The 17,607-nt window shown below is 46.3% G+C and overlaps 1 protein-coding gene across 3 annotated transcripts in view; it reads right to left on the bottom strand.

Annotated features, from left to right (window-relative positions):
* Nucleotides 1-17,607, bottom strand: part of CSMD2 (CUB and Sushi multiple domains 2) — a 573,432-nt gene that overhangs the window by 498,085 nt on the left and 57,740 nt on the right. For all 3 annotated transcript variants that reach the window (XM_084784630.1, XM_084784631.1, XM_084784632.1), the window contains exon 2: nt 5,568-5,784. In XM_084784630.1, coding sequence (XP_084640756.1) covers nt 5,568-5,784 — 217 coding nt within the window. The remainder of the gene's footprint in view (nt 1-5,567; nt 5,785-17,607) is intronic.

The following is a 17,607-nucleotide window of genomic DNA, read 5'->3' as shown; positions in this document are numbered from 1 at the left end:
TCCACGGTGCCGTCAATTCCCTCAAAGCAAGGTCTGATGGGAAGGCACGGATGAAGTGTCAGGAAAGACCCAAAGCCTTTCAGAAATGTCTGCCTTCTTAGGTTTAAGTGCTGAAGGGCAGGAAGAATGCAAACAACATTTCCGGAGCATATAAGGGACCTGAAGCCAAAGGCTCACATACCATCCCTGGGAAGCGAGACAGTCGCCTCTACTTCACAGATAAGACTCAGCGAAGTCAGACTTGCATGACATCACGGCATTAATAAACATAGAGATTAGGGGCTGGAAATGAGAGAGGGTGGGGCTGAGTGCCTGCTTAGCATATGTGAGGATAGCACTGCAATATGTACACCTAAGTTTGTGTTTATATGTGTTTTTCATGTACACACAGCATAAAATCTAGGTCTATCTCTTTCTGTGAGTCTCACAGGATAATCCAGTAAGAGATGACTGACCTGTTCTATTAGATGAAGGAAAACGTCAGTGCACAAACATGCTGCCAGCCATGTCCTGGCCAGATGGTAAGACACATTTCACGCGTCACATCACACATATATATTAGATGTTTGTGTGCTATACATCGCACACATCAAATGCATGACCATGGTGCATTGCATACATATACATTATATGCATATCCATGAATGTATGTATATGTAACACACATGTATGCAACTTGCATTTTCCTGTGGCCTGGAATTTACCACACGCTCACAGGACTCATTTTCTGCGTCTGAGCTAGACATCGCTGAGTCACCCTCTTCTTTTATTCACTCCAAATCCTCAGAAAAACACTAATGACCGTTGGGGTATTTGTGTGTAAGCACTGGTGGGCAGCTCCAGTACCGCGCTGTGCAAAGGTGAGCATGGCATCCTGGTTTTTGTCCGGAGAGGAAAGGACACAGCTAACATACTTCATGGTGGGAAACATGCAAATAGAAAGGAGAGCTATCCAAACCAGAAAGGTGGTAGTCAAGTCGCTCTCGCTCAGAGATGTACACAGAGCTGTGCTGAGCGGTGGAGAACTCAGTAAGGTTACAGAGCACAAAATCAATACAGCAAGGTCAACTGCATTTCTACGGATTAGCGAAATTAAAATCAGGAAAATCAATCTTTACTCACAATGGCATCAAACGAGTAAAAACCTGTTAGTCGTCCAGTTCGAGATGGTGCATCGAGGGTACAGCGAGACTCCACTCCACCTGATCTGACAGTTCTCGTGGCAGTGACCCGAGGTGTGAAAGAGATGTGTCAACTTTGGAGACAAAGAAAAAGAGGCTTCGATCCCATGCTCTACGGCACTCCAGGAGCTTCCTCTAGCCGCCGCCAGCCCAGCCAGTCAGCCTCCATTAAGGGAAAGGTTAGCAGGATGTTGACAGAGAGATGGAGCTTAAAATATGCCTTAAGGAAGTCACTTTAACCATGAGCAGAGTGAAAATCGTGGGGGGAAAGTAAAGAAATCTTTTACTTGAAGACAGAAAAATTTAAAAAAAAAAAAAAAAAGAAGGAAGTGACAGCCACAAAGCTTAAAAATAGAAAGCCATTAAACACCAGAGATGAGGAAGCACATCAGTTGTACTCTAGAAGGTGAGTGGACAGGACGGTGCTGCTAAAGGATGCTGATGCTGTTCGGAACCCTTAAAAAACACGGTGGTGTTCTAGAGCCTTCCTTAAAACAATGCCATAGATATACTAAAGTAGAGGAACTGGCAAAGATCACCCTGATAAATGCAATCCTAAAGGGGGGGGTGGGGAGAGGTGGTATTGTTGGTATCTAAGTAAAATCAAAGGCAAAAGATATCTTTGAATAAGGAAGATAATTTTTATACTGGAAAAAAAAATCCACTGCGAAGATTCAATGTTTAAAAATAATTCCCGGGAGCTGGGGAGGTTCCATGGCTAACAGACCATATTGGTCTCGCAGAGGATTGAGTTTAGTTCTCAGTACCCATGTTAGGCAACTCACATGTGCCTGAAACTCCAACTCCAGATCAGATGCCCTCTCCTGGCCCCCACGAGCTCCTGCACTCACCTTACAAACACACACTTAAAAAAATAATAACTCAGATCACTGTCAGTTCGAGGCCAGTCTGGTCTACAAAGTGAGTCCAGGACAGCCAAGGCTACATAGAGAAACCTTGTCTCAATAACAATAATAATAATAATAATAATAATAATAATAATAATAATAATAATAATAATTCTTTTTTAAAAAGTATTGGGCTAGTGAGATGGCTCAGGGGGTATGAGCACTACTGTGCAAACATGAGGACCTGAGTTTGAATCCCCAGAGCCCGCATGGGTGTGGCTATGCACTAGCCTTAACCTCACTGTTGTAGGGGAGTGGAGACAGGAAAATCTCTGGGGCTTGTTGGCTGCCACCAAGCTCCAGGCGCAGTGAGAAACCAAGGCTCAAATAAATGAGGCAGCAAACAACAGAGTGAGATGCCTGAAGTCCTCTTCTGGCCTTTTTCTTCATGCAGGAGTACCCACACACACATGTGCTCACCGCACACACATGTGCCACATAAAATGTAAAAACGTAAAGATGAAAATATGTGTCTGCTAAAGATACTGCATCAAAACACATAAAGCGTTTTGAGACTTATAAATAGCAGTAATGACAACTGACAAAATATGCAAGCCTGACACCAGTTTATTGCTTATCCTGATGAGTATCAATTAAACAATAAATAGAAAATTAGAACAAACCCACAGGATTAATAACGTGAATTTTCATCCTTCAATATGGAATATTTGATTTTCTCAATACTCATAGAACATTTATAAAATATGGTCTTAGAAGGAAGAGGGAAAGTCAACACTCCCCTAAAGTTGAAAGGCATAATCCAATCATAATGCAATAAAACTAGATCATAAGTTTTAAGAGAATAAACAAATAATACTTGAAATTAGAGGGAAAGCCTCTAGAGTCAGAGAAAGAACAAAACTGCAATTAGAAACTCTTTCTGAAATAACAGCTACCCATCAAAATTTACAGGATATGGTCAAAGTTGCACTTAGGGGAAAAATGCCTCTTAATGCTTTTATTACCAAACAAGAAATAATGGGACTAATTCAATTCATGAAACCCTCAAAGAGCAACGTCAGCCTAAGGTAAGTGGGAGAAAAGAATGGATAAAGATAAAAGCAGAAATCAATATGTTAGATAATGGAGAAAGAAGAAAATTGATAGGCGCAGCACTGGAGGTTTTAAAAGACCAATAAAGCAGGAAAATGTCTGTCAAGAGCGATGGAACGGACAGAGTCAGGAGTCCATGCGGAAGAGGAGGCAGGCACAGTCGCCATGAAGACAGATGTCCACATCCTAGGCCCTTATGTGATGATGCTTGACTTCCTTGACACACAAACATGACGGCTGAGTCATGAATAACAAAACCTGAGTAAACTAGTAAGCTGTAATGTGAAGAAGATTCAGAAGATGCTCCGCCCCCGGAGAGTTCCCATCTTGGAGAAGCACCACCCCTCCCCTCCCAGGGTAGCACACTCCCATGGTTAACTGGGCTTCTTCCTCCTCCTGGCTTGCCCCAGTGTGACCAAGGGAGCTCAGAGGCAGTGAGACCCTTCCATCTCTTCCTCCTAGCCGATGCTGCGGGACATCGGCTTCTTCTGAAATGAACATCGTGAATGTCACAAGGTGGGGAGCCCGCACAGGCATAACCTACTAAAGGACAGCGTGAGCTAGGTAACAAGATCAGCCTCCTCGGGGTGGGCTGTGCTCAGAAGGACGCCTTCCGAAAGACCTCAACAACGCCTGTGTGGCCTGGAAGCTTTCCCTAGATGCTCACGCAGGACAGCTGTCTCTTGTCCCTTTCAGTGTCCCCCGCTGGCCTCCAAGCCCAGCCCTACCAGCTACCCGTGTGCTACTTTGCCCATACAGCAGCCACTGAGATATCCCAGGCCCATCTCCACATTAGCAGGTGGACGCCATGCTGACAGCGACTTTGCTCCGCTGACTGCTAGGTTCCCCCAGCACTCAGGTCGGCACTAGTATAAAACAGATACTTGCAGAGTACTTGTTGAACAAATGAAAGAGGACTTTAGCTCCTTGTACAGGGTTTCTTTAAATAGCACCTGTATGCCTCACCCTGTGAGGCATATAAAAGGAAGATGGGTGAGTCTGGCCATGCCTGGAAGGAACTACCCTACCTCTGCTGTAGGCTTCCCAGATCCCTGGCTAGGGGACCAACCTGCACATGAAGTATGACAAGTCCCAGAAACATCCTCAAGCCAGCTTAGAGGGTAAACGTGAGACAAACATGCTTACCCACCCCACCCCCCCATGAACCCTAGAACTTGGCTGGTGAGCCAACAGCTCTTTGGTTTTCTCAGAAGCTTGGAAGTTTAAGTGAGAAGGCGGGGCTAATGCTCGTGATAGAGGGCAGCAGGCCTCCAGGTCAATGATGCTTAGAAAGCTGTCCTAATGGGGCTGTCTGCCCCGGAGTCTGCCGTTCCCACAGAGGGCTATGCCCTCCAACCCCATCTCTGCCTCCTTTGTGACCTCCTTGTCTTAGGAGGTGACTCAGAGGCACAACTGTTAGGTATCTCAGCCCCTCTCTGGTTTTAGCTTCCACCAGACATGTTGGAGTTGGAGAGGATGAGAACCGTCTCCAAATCTCAGAGTTCTAGTCTCACTACAAAGGCATCCAAATGCAGTTTCAGCAAGTCCCCGTGGTTGCAGGCCTGTGGTGCATGACACAGCACCACCCACCGCTCACAGCTTTCAGCCCCACGTGACCTAGGACAAGGTAAAAATACAAGCATTCCTCTATGTGTGGAGGATACACCCAAAAGGCAGACAGACAGACAGATACGGATATACTTATGTTTTTCAAGGAAAAGACTGGAATTTCTCTATTACTTCTGTTTTCTACCCAGTTTACCCAAGTGTCTGACATGGCCTTGTCTATCATGCTTTTTTTCAAAGAGGAAGGCAACAGAGAAACTAGGCATGGCGAGTAAGGGTTGCTGTAACTCCAGCACTCAGGAGACTGAGGCAGGAGGATTACGGATTTGAGGTATTGGGCTACAAGAGCAAAACCTTGTTTCAAACCAGCAAGCAGGTATTAAGGGAGGGCCCAATAGAAAGGAAGTTGATGCTTCTGAGTAAGACTGGACCCATCAACATGGAGGGGGGTGGTTCTCACAAGGCCCCACCCCTTCCTGAGGAATTTTAGGCAGTTAATAATTGCTGGAGGTGAGAAAGATGCATTTTCTTCAGTGGTGTAGGCACTGGTAAGGTGTCCATGCTTCTGTAAAGAAGGCCCTGCCCATGCTCTGATAATCAACCCTAATTTAACTCTTTGGTTCATACTCATATAAAGAGAGACATGTGAAACAAGAAAGTAGAAAGGGGACTGACTGGAAGGTGTAAAAAAGGGACCAGTGGGAGTGGGAAAGGTCAAAAGAGCAGTTATGATCAGAATACATTATATACATTATTATATGCGATTAATGGAAACTTAAGTAGTAAAACTGAGGCCCGCTGTTCACCAAGCTTGGCTCAGGACCCAGCTGCTGGCAGCAGGGAGGTAGGAGGATGGTACCTTGTTCGAAGGTTCTCTGCCTGGGGTGGGCCATCAAACACTGACAGGACATCAAAGTCCTCTTCCAGCGCAAAGGACTGGAACACGAGCTGGATCCGGTGCTGGTCCTCTGCAGTGATGGTCCATGTGCAGTTGGCGTAATTGGGGTAGCCGTACGGGAACCCCGGGCTCTCCACTGTCCCATTGGGACCCTGAAGTTGGAACGTGCAGTTCTGGCCTGGAAGAGAAAACAGAAAGAGTTCAGCATGGCCGGAAGAACCCAGGTAGTTTCCAAGAGCTGGAAGTACCGTGTTAAAGGGGCCATCGCTCTTCCGAGGGCTGCCTATGGGCTGGCCTGGGCTCGGCACTCAGAGAGAGAAGGCGGGTAACGTGCTGTCCCCACGTGGCTCACTGTACTCAGTTATACTGAAGCCTCTGTGCTGTTGGGAAACTAAGATCGCAGCCCACCATTACAGGAAAGCCCTGAGCTTTGTGCGAAATGGAGGGCGGCTCCCTTTGTTGGCAAGCCTGCCTCTTCTCTGCCTGGGGGATCCCAGACCCCGCACCTTCTACTAGAAGAATGTCAAGAAGACCTTAGGGAAACTACAGATCCAACGTCCTTTCTCCTGATAAGAACCCGGCAAACACCTGGGGTTCCTGGGAGGCCTCTCCATGCTAATAAGGCATCTCAATACCTCAGCCCTTCAGCCAATGAGCTTTGCCCACCCTGGATATCCCGCCTCCCCAAAGTCCTATATAACCCTCGCCCACCCCACAAAATTGATCTACCTCCCAGAAGCTGACCCCATAAGGTCATTTCTGTTCATGCTCACGGGCCACTAAACCCCCAGTTCATGGCTTCTGCTTCCTTGTTCCTGAGGACTGGTGGCCTAAGACTCCAGGAACGAGGGAGGGACACACGGGACAGCTCTACAAGATGTCAGACAGGGCCACAACCAGCCTGCATTGTAGACCTTGCAACCAAGCCACGGGACCACCTAAAGCCTCCTCTGTTGCCTGCAGCTTCCCTGTCCTCAGCTGATAGGCTCACCCCAACCCTCCCTGGAAAATGCCAGTCACCAATGGGTCTGCCCCATGTTGCCATCCTTCCTCCTCCACCTAAATGGCATCACTGGAGGCATGCACTTTCTGGCCCTTTGAGGACACTTCCTGCACATGTCTCTCCGCCGGGGGTCTTTTCATTTCAACTGTGCTCCAGACTCTACCTTTCATAAACACAACCCCACAGCACTCCTGTCAGACCACAGCTAGGCTGACTGGAATCACAGCCTGTCTCCTCACCCTTCACCACGCCCATCAGTTCTACCTTACTATCCTACTTGTCTACCTGCGGGCAGGCACGGTGAGATCGCAGACCGAATGTGCTGGGGATAAGCAACCTACTCTGAGCCCTCTGCCCCACCCCCACCCCACCAACGGCCATAGCTCAGGCTGCGCTCTGGGCTTGCCAGCTGTAGGCTCGGGTCAAACAGAGCTTCAGATACATAGCAAGTGAGATGTTAGGAGGGCTTAGGGAAGTGGAGGTTCTACTTGGTTTTCTTGCTCTTGATGCCGCTGCTGCTAGGGGAGGATTTCTCTAGAAGTAGCCATACTGTGGGTTCATCCCACACCACTGTCCCTTCTTCCTCTTATCTGACTGCTCTGCTTCTTTTCCAGGCCTAGTGGCGGAGCCTCTTGTCTCTGTCCAGCCCAGAGGACTTCCCATTCACGTACTGGTGACGTTACTACTGCACAGTGCGAGCCAGTTGCCATCCCTGGGCTCCAGGCCTGACTGCTTTGGGAAGCACACCCACTCTTCCCTTGCCCGCTGCTCCTTCACTTAGGGGATGGGATGACGTCCCCATCACGATGTCTAGATAAGACGGGAAGTGACACCTTTCTCTCCACAGCCCCATGGCCAGCGTCTCTGTCTATATTTCACTCCCAGCCCCCTATACCAAGCTCTTCCTTGGATTCCCAACTGCTCATTCGTGTACTCTGGTCCTTACCAACCCCTTCACTTTTCGTTCAGAGCCACTTTCCCAAGGCATGACTAGGACCAAGTCATCCCCATTCCCATCGCCTCCAACACCCTGCGACCCCTCACTGCTCTTCAACAGGGAAAGAAAACTAAAGGCTATGGGGGGGGGGGACATCTCTGTGTGGTTTGATGCTTTGAAATCTCTCCCTTCCTACACTCCAGCTTTCTAGCCAAAGTGTCCCCCAGTCCTGCACATCTACCTTTTCTCCCTACGCAGGCACGGGATTTTGGCAGTGTGAAAAGGCCATGCCGCCTTCACCTCTGTTTGCCAGCACTTAGCATAACAGCATACCTCCCTGCTTCTCCATGAACAGCTGAGGCTGTAAAGCAGGAGAGCAGGAAGCTTGTGGGTTGAAATCTTCAAATCCTGCCGTCTCAGTAACAAGCAGGCACAGAGCGGGTTCTCAGTCGGCTGGTAGGGCCTTTGCATCCAGACAGTGTTTGTCTAGACAACTCTAGGATCTCCGCCTTCACTGGCTTGATGTTCACAAGAGCCACGCGTGATGGACACTATTAGTATCTTTACTTACGGAGGCTGAATTAGAGCAGAGGGGAAGTAAAGAACGGGGTGACAGCTACCGTTACTCAGCGTTGGGACTTCACATAGGCGGGCCACTTCCTCTGTGATGGCGCTGATAAGTTGACTCAACACTAACTTTTTTAAAAACCACCTTAGGGATTAACTGACAAAGGCCGCTTAATCTCTAAAAACGACTTTAATATTAAGAAATCTCTTGATGCAAAGTATCCCATTAAGGGCGAAAAAGTTAAGGGCTTCTGAATAAATGCTAAAGAGGCATTTAATAAAATTAGACATGTAACTCTGATTACAATAAGCATTCAGAACAAGGCAGAAGAACATCTTCATTGCATTAATCAGCCCCTTATGTTGTACTTTAGGCGAAACATATGATAGGGGTCAAAAAAAAAAAAAAAAAAAAAGAGAGAGAGAGAGAGACAGAGATGTCAGCATCCTCCCTAGCACCACGTGCCTGACCAGAAAAGCTCAGTGTGCAACACCAGAGAAAAAAGGAAAGGGGGATGCAAAGAGATGGCTGGCAGACGGTATGCTAATGTGCCCAGGGAGACCAGAAGAATCGATTACAAAGCTATTAGAACTAAGAAGAAATTTCTGCAAAGTAACCCGATGCAAACTGTACAAAAGTCAATAAGGTTCGTATATGCCAGTCACAGATGAGAGCAGGAGGATCAAGTTCCCTTTCATGGCAACTACAAAGAGCGTAATATACACAGAGAAAAACTTAATGAGAAATGTGCAGGCAGGCTCAGGGGTGTGGCCCAGGATGCATGGCTCAGAGAAGTCCTGGGGTCCCACCCTCAGTGCCATGAGACAAAGGGAGGGAGAGAGAGATGGAGAGAGGCTGGAAGTAAGGGATGGATAGAGGAAGGGAAGAAGGAAGAGATGGAGAGCGGGAGGGAGGGAGGGAGGGAGGGAGGGAGGGAGGGAGGGAGGGAAGGAGACAAAATGTGTAAGCACTTTAAGGAAAGAAGTTTTAGAGGGATTTTTTTTTTAAAGATCAGAATAACTGGGGAGAAATGATGGAGTCTTGAGTGGAAAAGCCTAACTATCGAAAGGTTAATTTGTAATATTAACCTCTCAAAAAAAATATTGAAAAGTTAATTTATCCACCCGATGCAATGTTCATCGAAAGCCCAAAGACACGTTTTCAACTCTGGGAAAATGACACCTAAATTTAACTGGGAAGTAGGTTATTTGGACAACGTATTGTCTTTTAATGGGTAGAAAATTTAGTAGTCTCATAATAAAGGGTTCTAAATCGTATCATGAGTGACATGTGGAAGCTGTGTTGGAGAGGGGTTCTCAGTGCGCAAATACGGCATGAAGCAGTGCTGAGGGGAAAAAAAAGCAGCCTCATACACACAAAAACTGATATAAGAAGTTTTGTTGTTGTTGTTTTACTTTTTTTTTTTAAAAAAAGAAGAACAACTTCGGAGAACAAAATAATTAACTATTTTAAGAAAGAATTATCTTCTGAATTCAGATCATATATCAAAGTGAATTGCATATGGGGCTAACTAAGTGCTAAAAAAAATGCCCATGTTATAAAGTTATCAGAGAATATAGAAATAAATGGATATCTGTGGCTTCCTAATTTTCTGAATGATGCTGTATGATTAACAGTTTTATATAAAAGCGAGTGTGTGTATTTATATGTGAGTGTGTATGTGTGAATGGGTACTGTGTGAGCATGTATGTGTACATGTGTGAGTGTGCATGTGTGTGAGTGTGTATGTGAATGAGAGAGAGTTGTGTAAAATAGACAAAAATCGAAAAGGCCAACAAACATTGGGTTGAAAAGCAAACACCTTCATTACGGGAAGAACGCGTGCATATTACTAATAACAGCGAACAGAGCAAACACAATACATGAGCATCGGACAGGGGACAAACAAGTTCACAAATGAAGAGAAACCAGACACCAACCACAAGAATAGTGAAGTAAAGGCCCGAGAGTCCCTCCCTGAACATCCTCTTTCTGCTACAGGCACCATGAGCCCCCTCATCTCTCATCTCAGGGCCATAAAAGCCTAGTGGAAACCCAATGATGTCACTGCACTAGGTCGCTAATGGCTCATTCTTCTAGGTCAGTCTATGAGCCGCCATGGAGCCTACCTAGATCATGGACTAGCTAGAGCCTCCATTCGTCCCTGGAAGCAGCACTTTAACTGTACTCATTTAGGAGTGCAATCAGTGTTTCTGAAGTATAGACCGCCCCACAGAGGCTTCAGTTGATCTTGTTCACGCCTAGTACAGCCATTGATACCAACATTGCCACCATCCCCGCTACTGGAGACGGCTGCCCCAGCTCAGACCTGCCCAAGCCCGGAGACACTGACCTGGAATGTAGGGATGATCTTTCCTGCTATAGAGAGAGAAGCAGTGGGACCCAGGACGCGGACCCTGGGAAACACTGCTCATGTAACGGGACAATAAGGGCAAAAGAGATGGAGGCAGAAGGCAGAGACAACAGAGGAAGAGACCCAGAGGGCAGTTCTCAGAGAAGAAGGTGACAGAAAGTGGGAGATGCCATCAAGAGACTATGATGAGGGTCTCTGAGGAGGTCACTGTTTGATATCTAAATGGTCCCTCTGGAAGTAAGATGTGGCTGTATGAGAGCTCGGCCCTGGCCCTGGGCATCCCCAGTGGCCAGAATTCAATCAGCATTTGCTGCGAAGATACATCAGTTAGAGCAAAGGTGATCAGGAGGGGTTGAACAACGTGAGCAGAGGCTAGACTGTACCAGGCAGATGCAGGGCTGGCTGGCAAGAGAGTGCAAGGCCCCCATTGTATGAAATAATAACACACGTTTTGCTCTTTGTAGAGCACTTGAAAAATACAGGCAAGGTTTAAAAGGATGAAATGATTTTAATCTCACATTCCTTCAGAGGCAATGGCTATTAATATTTCCATTTTCTAGAGTTTTTTATGCACTGATAAAAATGTTTAGAAAATACTGTACATCCCCTTTGGAAGGCTGTGTAGTAAATTATTCTTCAATCTCTAGATTACAAAAGGCAACGTCCACTTATAGTAATGCATAGATAGGCAGGGCTTGTTTATAGCCTCGCTCCTTTTGGAGTCTCGTGCACTACAGACTGAGCTAGGAGGGTACCCTGTACTCCTCCGAGCACCAACCATGGTTACCCAAGTCAGTATCCAGGCTGGTGACCCTCCCTCGCCATAACCCCCCCCCCCCCCCGGCCCCATACAAGCATGTGGACACATTTGGAGAGAAATTTTTATGATTTTGTCTTTAAAATGAGGCTGCAGTTTAGCTCATTTGTCTGCAACTTGCTTCTTAACTTAACAAGGAGTTGGGGACACTGTTCCGGTCAGTAGCTGCAGATCTAACTTATTTTTTATATAAATGCATAATATTGCCTCGCACGGATGAATCTCAATGCATTCAGTCACTCCTCTGGGCATGGCCATTCAGGTCATTTCTTGGTTTTCTTTTGTAACAATTCAGTAAACACACAACATGAGTTTTCCCCTGCCCCCCAAGATACTGAAACTGCCCATAAACTGCACTTTTAAAAGGATGCTCAAAGTCCCACTGTATAGTTATCCTAGAATTTACTCAACCACTTTGTTGTCAACCATCTAAATCGCTTCTGGATCTTTTTTTTTTTTCTCTCTCTCAAATCCTGTTTATAAATACAACCTGGACCTGAGCAAGGTCTGGTGACAGGATGCCAGGCAGTGCAGTGCAAAACAGCTTTCCATGGCCAGAGGCCCAGGATGAACATTCACTGATGCAGACACTGCACCTAGCTTTGCTGTCTGCTGGAGTACTGTAATTACAGGCTGCCTGGCCTCTGCAGTGGGCATTGTTGGGTACGGTTAGAAAGGGGCGAAAGTGGGTTCCCTTGGAAGTCTCCCTGAGATCAAATGGATGGCAGTGAGTTAGCCTGGTACAACCACTACAGCCAGAAATACAGATGAAACGGGAGCCAGGGCTCATATGGCCAGGTGCCCTTTTGTATCTGGGAGTGGGGACAGAAAAACCATGAGGTCCAATTGCATCTAGTCCTGGGGCTCTGGTTAATACAGTTACCCTACAAAGCCAAGACATGAGAACAGCTCCAGAGAACTGGATGGGATTTTTTAAAAATTTGTATTTTTTAGATGATTTCTCTATAATAAACCTTCAAACCCTAAGGTTACTTGGTCAAAGAGGATGAACATCCCTGAGGCTTTCCCCTTTAGATTTCCAAAATATCTTCTAGAATGTGTGTGCCAATTACATTCTCACAGCCATGTCTACAAATGCCTGTCTCGGGGCATCTTCACAAGCATTGTGGATTTTCTTACTGAGCTAGTTTGATTCAGAACCTACATCTATTTCCCCCTTTTGAGTGTAGGTGTATGTGCATATGTGTATGCATGTGTGTGTTTTACATATGATATTTGTATGCATTTGTACATGCCCATGAAAAAAATGTGTGGAGGACAATTTTGGAATGTTGGTTTCTTTGAAAAGCACAGAAATACTCTTAAGAATGTGGTTTTTGTTTTAATTCCCAGTACGAGGAGACGGGACTGCTTCACAGCAGCTGACTACGATTTTCCCAGTGCTCTAGCGGAGGTGTGATTTTGCCAGCAGCAGATAGTTTCTGCACTTGTGTGATCTTCGGAATTCTGGAGACTTTTCAGACTGTATATAAATGCCAGGGCCCTGAGAGGTGGAATAGATTGTTGTCGGTGGGTTGGTTGTTACTGTTGGCCGTGGTTCGTTAAGTAGTCAAGTGCAATGAGCAAACAAACAAGAAGAAATTAGATATCCTGACAGTGACGATCAAATTTGTCCCAAGGACCTGGACACCCTTAGTCAGCAAGAAGTAGTCTAAATGATAATGTGACGCCCCTTTTCTGACCCCTGACTTTATTCAGTGACCTAGTGTTAGGAAGTTGGAAGGCTGAAAAAAAGTGGGTGGAGAGAGGTAGACGAAAGAAAGTAGCTAAGAAGACCACTGATTATAGCCTCATTCCTATGAGGCAGAGTCTCTCAGTGAACCCTGAACGAGGCTGGAGCCAGCAAGACCCAGTGCTCCTCCTCCTCTCTCCCTGCCATAGTGCTGAGGATACAGACTCATATATACCCATGCCTGGCCTGTTACCTGAGTGCTGTGGATTTGAACTCACGCCTTCACGCTTATGTCGCAAGCATCCTTACTCGCTAAGCCATCTCCCCAACCATTCTTTCCTTTTCTTTTTCCTCCTTCCTCCTCTTCTTCCTCTTCCATTTCTCCTCATTCATTTGTACTGTTTGGAGACTTGAGTCTCCCTACAAAGCCCAGGCTGGCTTGGAACTCTTGGTTTCCCCGCCTCGGTCGGTATTATAGACACGCACCGTTATATAACACTTCACCTTTTCTTAATCATTTTAATTCTTCCTCTTGGGAGTCACCTATCTGATGAAATCCTTGGCTCATTTTTTCATTATAATTTTTCTAGTGATTTACATATTTATATATCATGTATATTATATGTAAATCCTCTCGGTGTCCCGCGTGCCTTTTAATCTTATTGCATTTGACATAGAGAGTGCGCTAAATTTTTTGCACTCAAATTCTTGCAACAGGCCTTGCTGTTTCTTGTCAGATTGCATTCACCCTGTAGGATCAAGCTTTTAATCTTCCATCATGTTTGTTGCCAGCATTGTTTTCCACCTGGTTGTGCGCCTTTCGTTTTGCTTAGATTCCTCACGCAGATTAAAACATTCAGCTTTTATGAGCAGCCACACTTATCTCTCTCAGTCTCAGTAATATTCCTCCTTTATTTACACTGACAAAGTCGCTCAACCAGGAATCTGTTAGCTACCCTGTCATCCCAGTCAGCAGGAAAAAAAAAGTAAAGTCCTTCCCTGCCCCACCCCACCCCAAAGCCTTAAGGTACCCACTACTTGCTTCCTCCACTCCTCTTCCCTGATCACCATCCTATAACCTGTTGCTGTGCATCTAGGATGCTCCTGCAGCCCATCACATCCCCTCCTCATGGCCCTAGCAAGTTCTGGTCCTTCAGCCCACAAGCCTCTTGCTTCAGGAGCGGGTCTGACACTCTCTTTTGGCAGTTCAAGCAAGTGTCACACCTCCACAAGTCACCATGAATGAAGTCCAGGCCTTAGTCTTCTACACCAGTGACCCCAGCACAAGCGCCTCTGATTTGTGTGTTGTAACAATCTGCATGGCCACCCGGCCTCCAAAAGTTGCCCCCCTGCCACCATGACAGCAGGGCCCTATTTATTCTCTGAAGTTTCTCTGGCTCCCAAGCCAGCACCTGGCCCTTAGCAGATGCTCATAGAGGCTGAAAGAAAAAATGAATGAATGAATGAATGAACGCTAATTGCCCACCCAGCTCTGCACACAGACTACTCCTCGCTGAGCTAACTGCAGACACTTAAAGCTTCATTACCTCCTCCAGAAGCTTGCTCAGAATTCTCAAGGCGGCCTCAAGCACCGTGTTGCCCAGTCCTCACTCATTCTGAACACTGTTGCTTCCACCAATGCTGCTATAATGACATGTGTATGTGGCTGTCTTCATCAAGAGGCTCCTGGAGATTGTATTCAGATTGTTTCTCTAGTACCCAATCCAATGATAATTGGCTGTAACAGAAACTCAGTGCATGGTTTTCGAGTAGATGATTGAATGAGATGGATGAAATCTTATTATTATAACATTCGGAAAAGACCCACCTACTTCACCAGCCTACATGTGAGTTATTTGGAAAGTGGCTTGATGAACAGGTTACAACGGTAGAACTTGGAAGCAAAAAGCCTTGGATTCCAATATTTGCTACTTAATATCATATGAACTACGTATTTAAATTCCTTAGGACTTGGTTTCAACACTTTAAAAGTGCTTGTCATACAAACCTGACTACCAGAATTTGATCCCTGGATTCCCATAGTGGAAACCGAGAGTTGACCCCCAAAAGTTGACCTCTGATCTCCACATGCACTGTGACACAAGCACAGATAAACCGTAGTAAATTACATTGAAGTCGGGTATGGTGGTGGCGCAGGCCTATAATCCCAGCACTTGAGGAGGCCGAGGCAGGTGGATCTCTGTGAGTTCGAGGTCAGCCTGGTCTACAAAGTGAGTCCAGGACAGCCAAGGCTACAATGGAGAAGCCTTGTCTCAAAAAAAGCAAACAAACCCAAAATAAAAAAACAGAAACAAACAAACAAAAAGCCCCACTTAAATAAATAAATAACATGAAAACCCACTTCCATGATGGCCGTACAGACAGATGTGGTAACAGTAGTGACATTGCTACTGCTCAATACAGTTCTTGGCAGACAACAAATGATCAATAGATAAAAGCCAACCTTTCAGGGAAGACTTGAACCATTCTTTATGTAAGTCTTACCCCATCTTGCTATGGTTATGCACAAAAAGTTTATGCACTTTTTGTTGTTCTAGCAAATAACATTTTCCCCTATTTTTTCTGTTATTACCCATATACAGAAAACCTATTGATTTTTACATATTCGTCTCCCGTCTAACCATGTTCTTAATTCTAAAATTTTCTCAGTTGATTCCCTTGGGTGTCTTAGGTACACAATCGTGTTGTCTACGAATAATGATAATTTTTGAGGAGATAGCTCTTTTGAGAAATTTGGCAGGAAAATTCAATTCAATTCTGTAAATATTTATTGACTGATAAGGTCAATTTTGGACAAATTTAGTTGGAGATACCAGTGGGACATGCAGGCAGAGATGGCCAGAAGGCAATTAGACTGGAGACTGGAGTCTGGGAGTGCAGTCTGGGCTGGCGATATGGATTCGTCAAAGCCTTGTAATTAATGAACCTGCCTGAAGAGGAATTTCAGGAGATGGTGGCAGATGCTGAATAAATCATCATGACCAAAGGTGTCCCGCTGGCCACAGGGACACCACTAAACACCTCCAGTATACCACTGGCCACCGGCCCATCTCTAGGATGCTTCTTGGCAGGGCACCTTGAATGCAGATGGCAGAGGCTGGGCCCAGCAGCATCATTGGTCTTTAATAACCCCCCCCCAAAGGAAAGGACCAAGAACTCCTCAACATCAGGGATGCTTGTGGCCAGCCTCAGTTTAACTCCTCTCGCTATGTCTCATGTGTTTTCATACATCACGAACAGATTCTTTACTGTGAACTCACCAGGTCCTTTCAGGCCGCCACAGTGCTAGGCCCTTTGCCTGGTGCACCCTTCTCTGCTGGGTCTAACTCACTGGTCCATGCTCAATCTATAGACCATATCCCCCGAACCTTCCTAGTGCAACTGGCAGATAAAGGGCTCCCTCCCCCCGACCCCTCCTTCTTTATAATCAAGCTTCCATCACACAGTCCCATCTTCTCATGCCTGATCATTTCCCAGTCCAGCACACTCTTCCTTCATCATCGACGCTGCACAGAAATTAGCTTCGTCCAGATTGCTTAGGCCACTCTTGTTCTGCCTCAGACTTCCTGCTTTGTTCTTCATCTTGCTAAATTGCCTGAGGAGCATCGTCACCTAGTCAGCCTCACTCACGGTTCCACACTCCGTTCACATGGCAACCTTACCAGTGTCCCAGGTGGAAAGAAGTTTCTCTTCCCTTTCCGAGAAACAAGGAGACCCTGCCACCCTTTGCCTAAAGCCCTTCGGCTGTTCCTCCCTTGGTCGCAATCAGGGCACCCATGATTCCTCACGAGCATGCCTCTGCTCTTCTCCTAGGCTTTGCACCCTGCCACCTCTCTTCAAGGGTGTTCCGCAGGAGTTAGACCCCTTTGGGATACATTGATGCTCCCTGTTGTCACCCACTCTGAGATCTGTAACGTTCTCATTCCTCTGATTGAAACATCCTTTCTTTGTATCTTGCTTTCACCAACTCCACTCATCCCTCAGCTCCCAAGAGAACCTCCTGACCCCCACACTAAGTGGCACACACACACACACACACACACACACACACACACACACACACACAATGTACCCTGCATCCCCACTGGATCACAACACATTCTTTAGCATCTGTCTTTCCTGAAACATGGATTCTGTGGGACACACCATGTGCTGTCCCATCCCACCTTCCCCAGGAGCATGCACTACTACTTTGCGATGTTTTAGCATCCGTTTGGAATGTAGGCTTGAGTTTGTCATAGCAGAAGGATCCTTATGTGCCCTGATGCAATCACAGTTCTCTAAACTTCCCTTTCCTCGCTGTGATCCATCTGGATTGCAGCCTTGGCCACCTGCCTAAGGAACGGTGAGCTATGACCTACCTAAGTTGCTCCACTGGGCCCCTAAGCCCAAATATGGACTCTGGAGATCGTGGCATGATCTCCAGAAACTTGAGCCTGCTTGCTCTAAATCTACCAGCTATAACATCTGATGGAGAATCCACCTGAATAACACACTAGACCCCTATAAAGGCTCTGACTCAACAGGTTAATTTCTCTGACCAGAGCTCCCACCATCTGAGTCTGTATGTCTTCCACAATTCTCCCTT

The sequence above is a fragment of the Acomys minous genome, assembly GCF_964271855.1.
Source record: "Acomys minous genome assembly, chromosome: 6".
Taxonomy (NCBI): Eukaryota; Metazoa; Chordata; class Mammalia; order Rodentia; family Muridae; genus Acomys; species Acomys minous.
The sequence above is the reverse complement of the archived record's forward strand: the minus strand, read 5'-3'. Positions and strand labels throughout refer to the sequence as shown.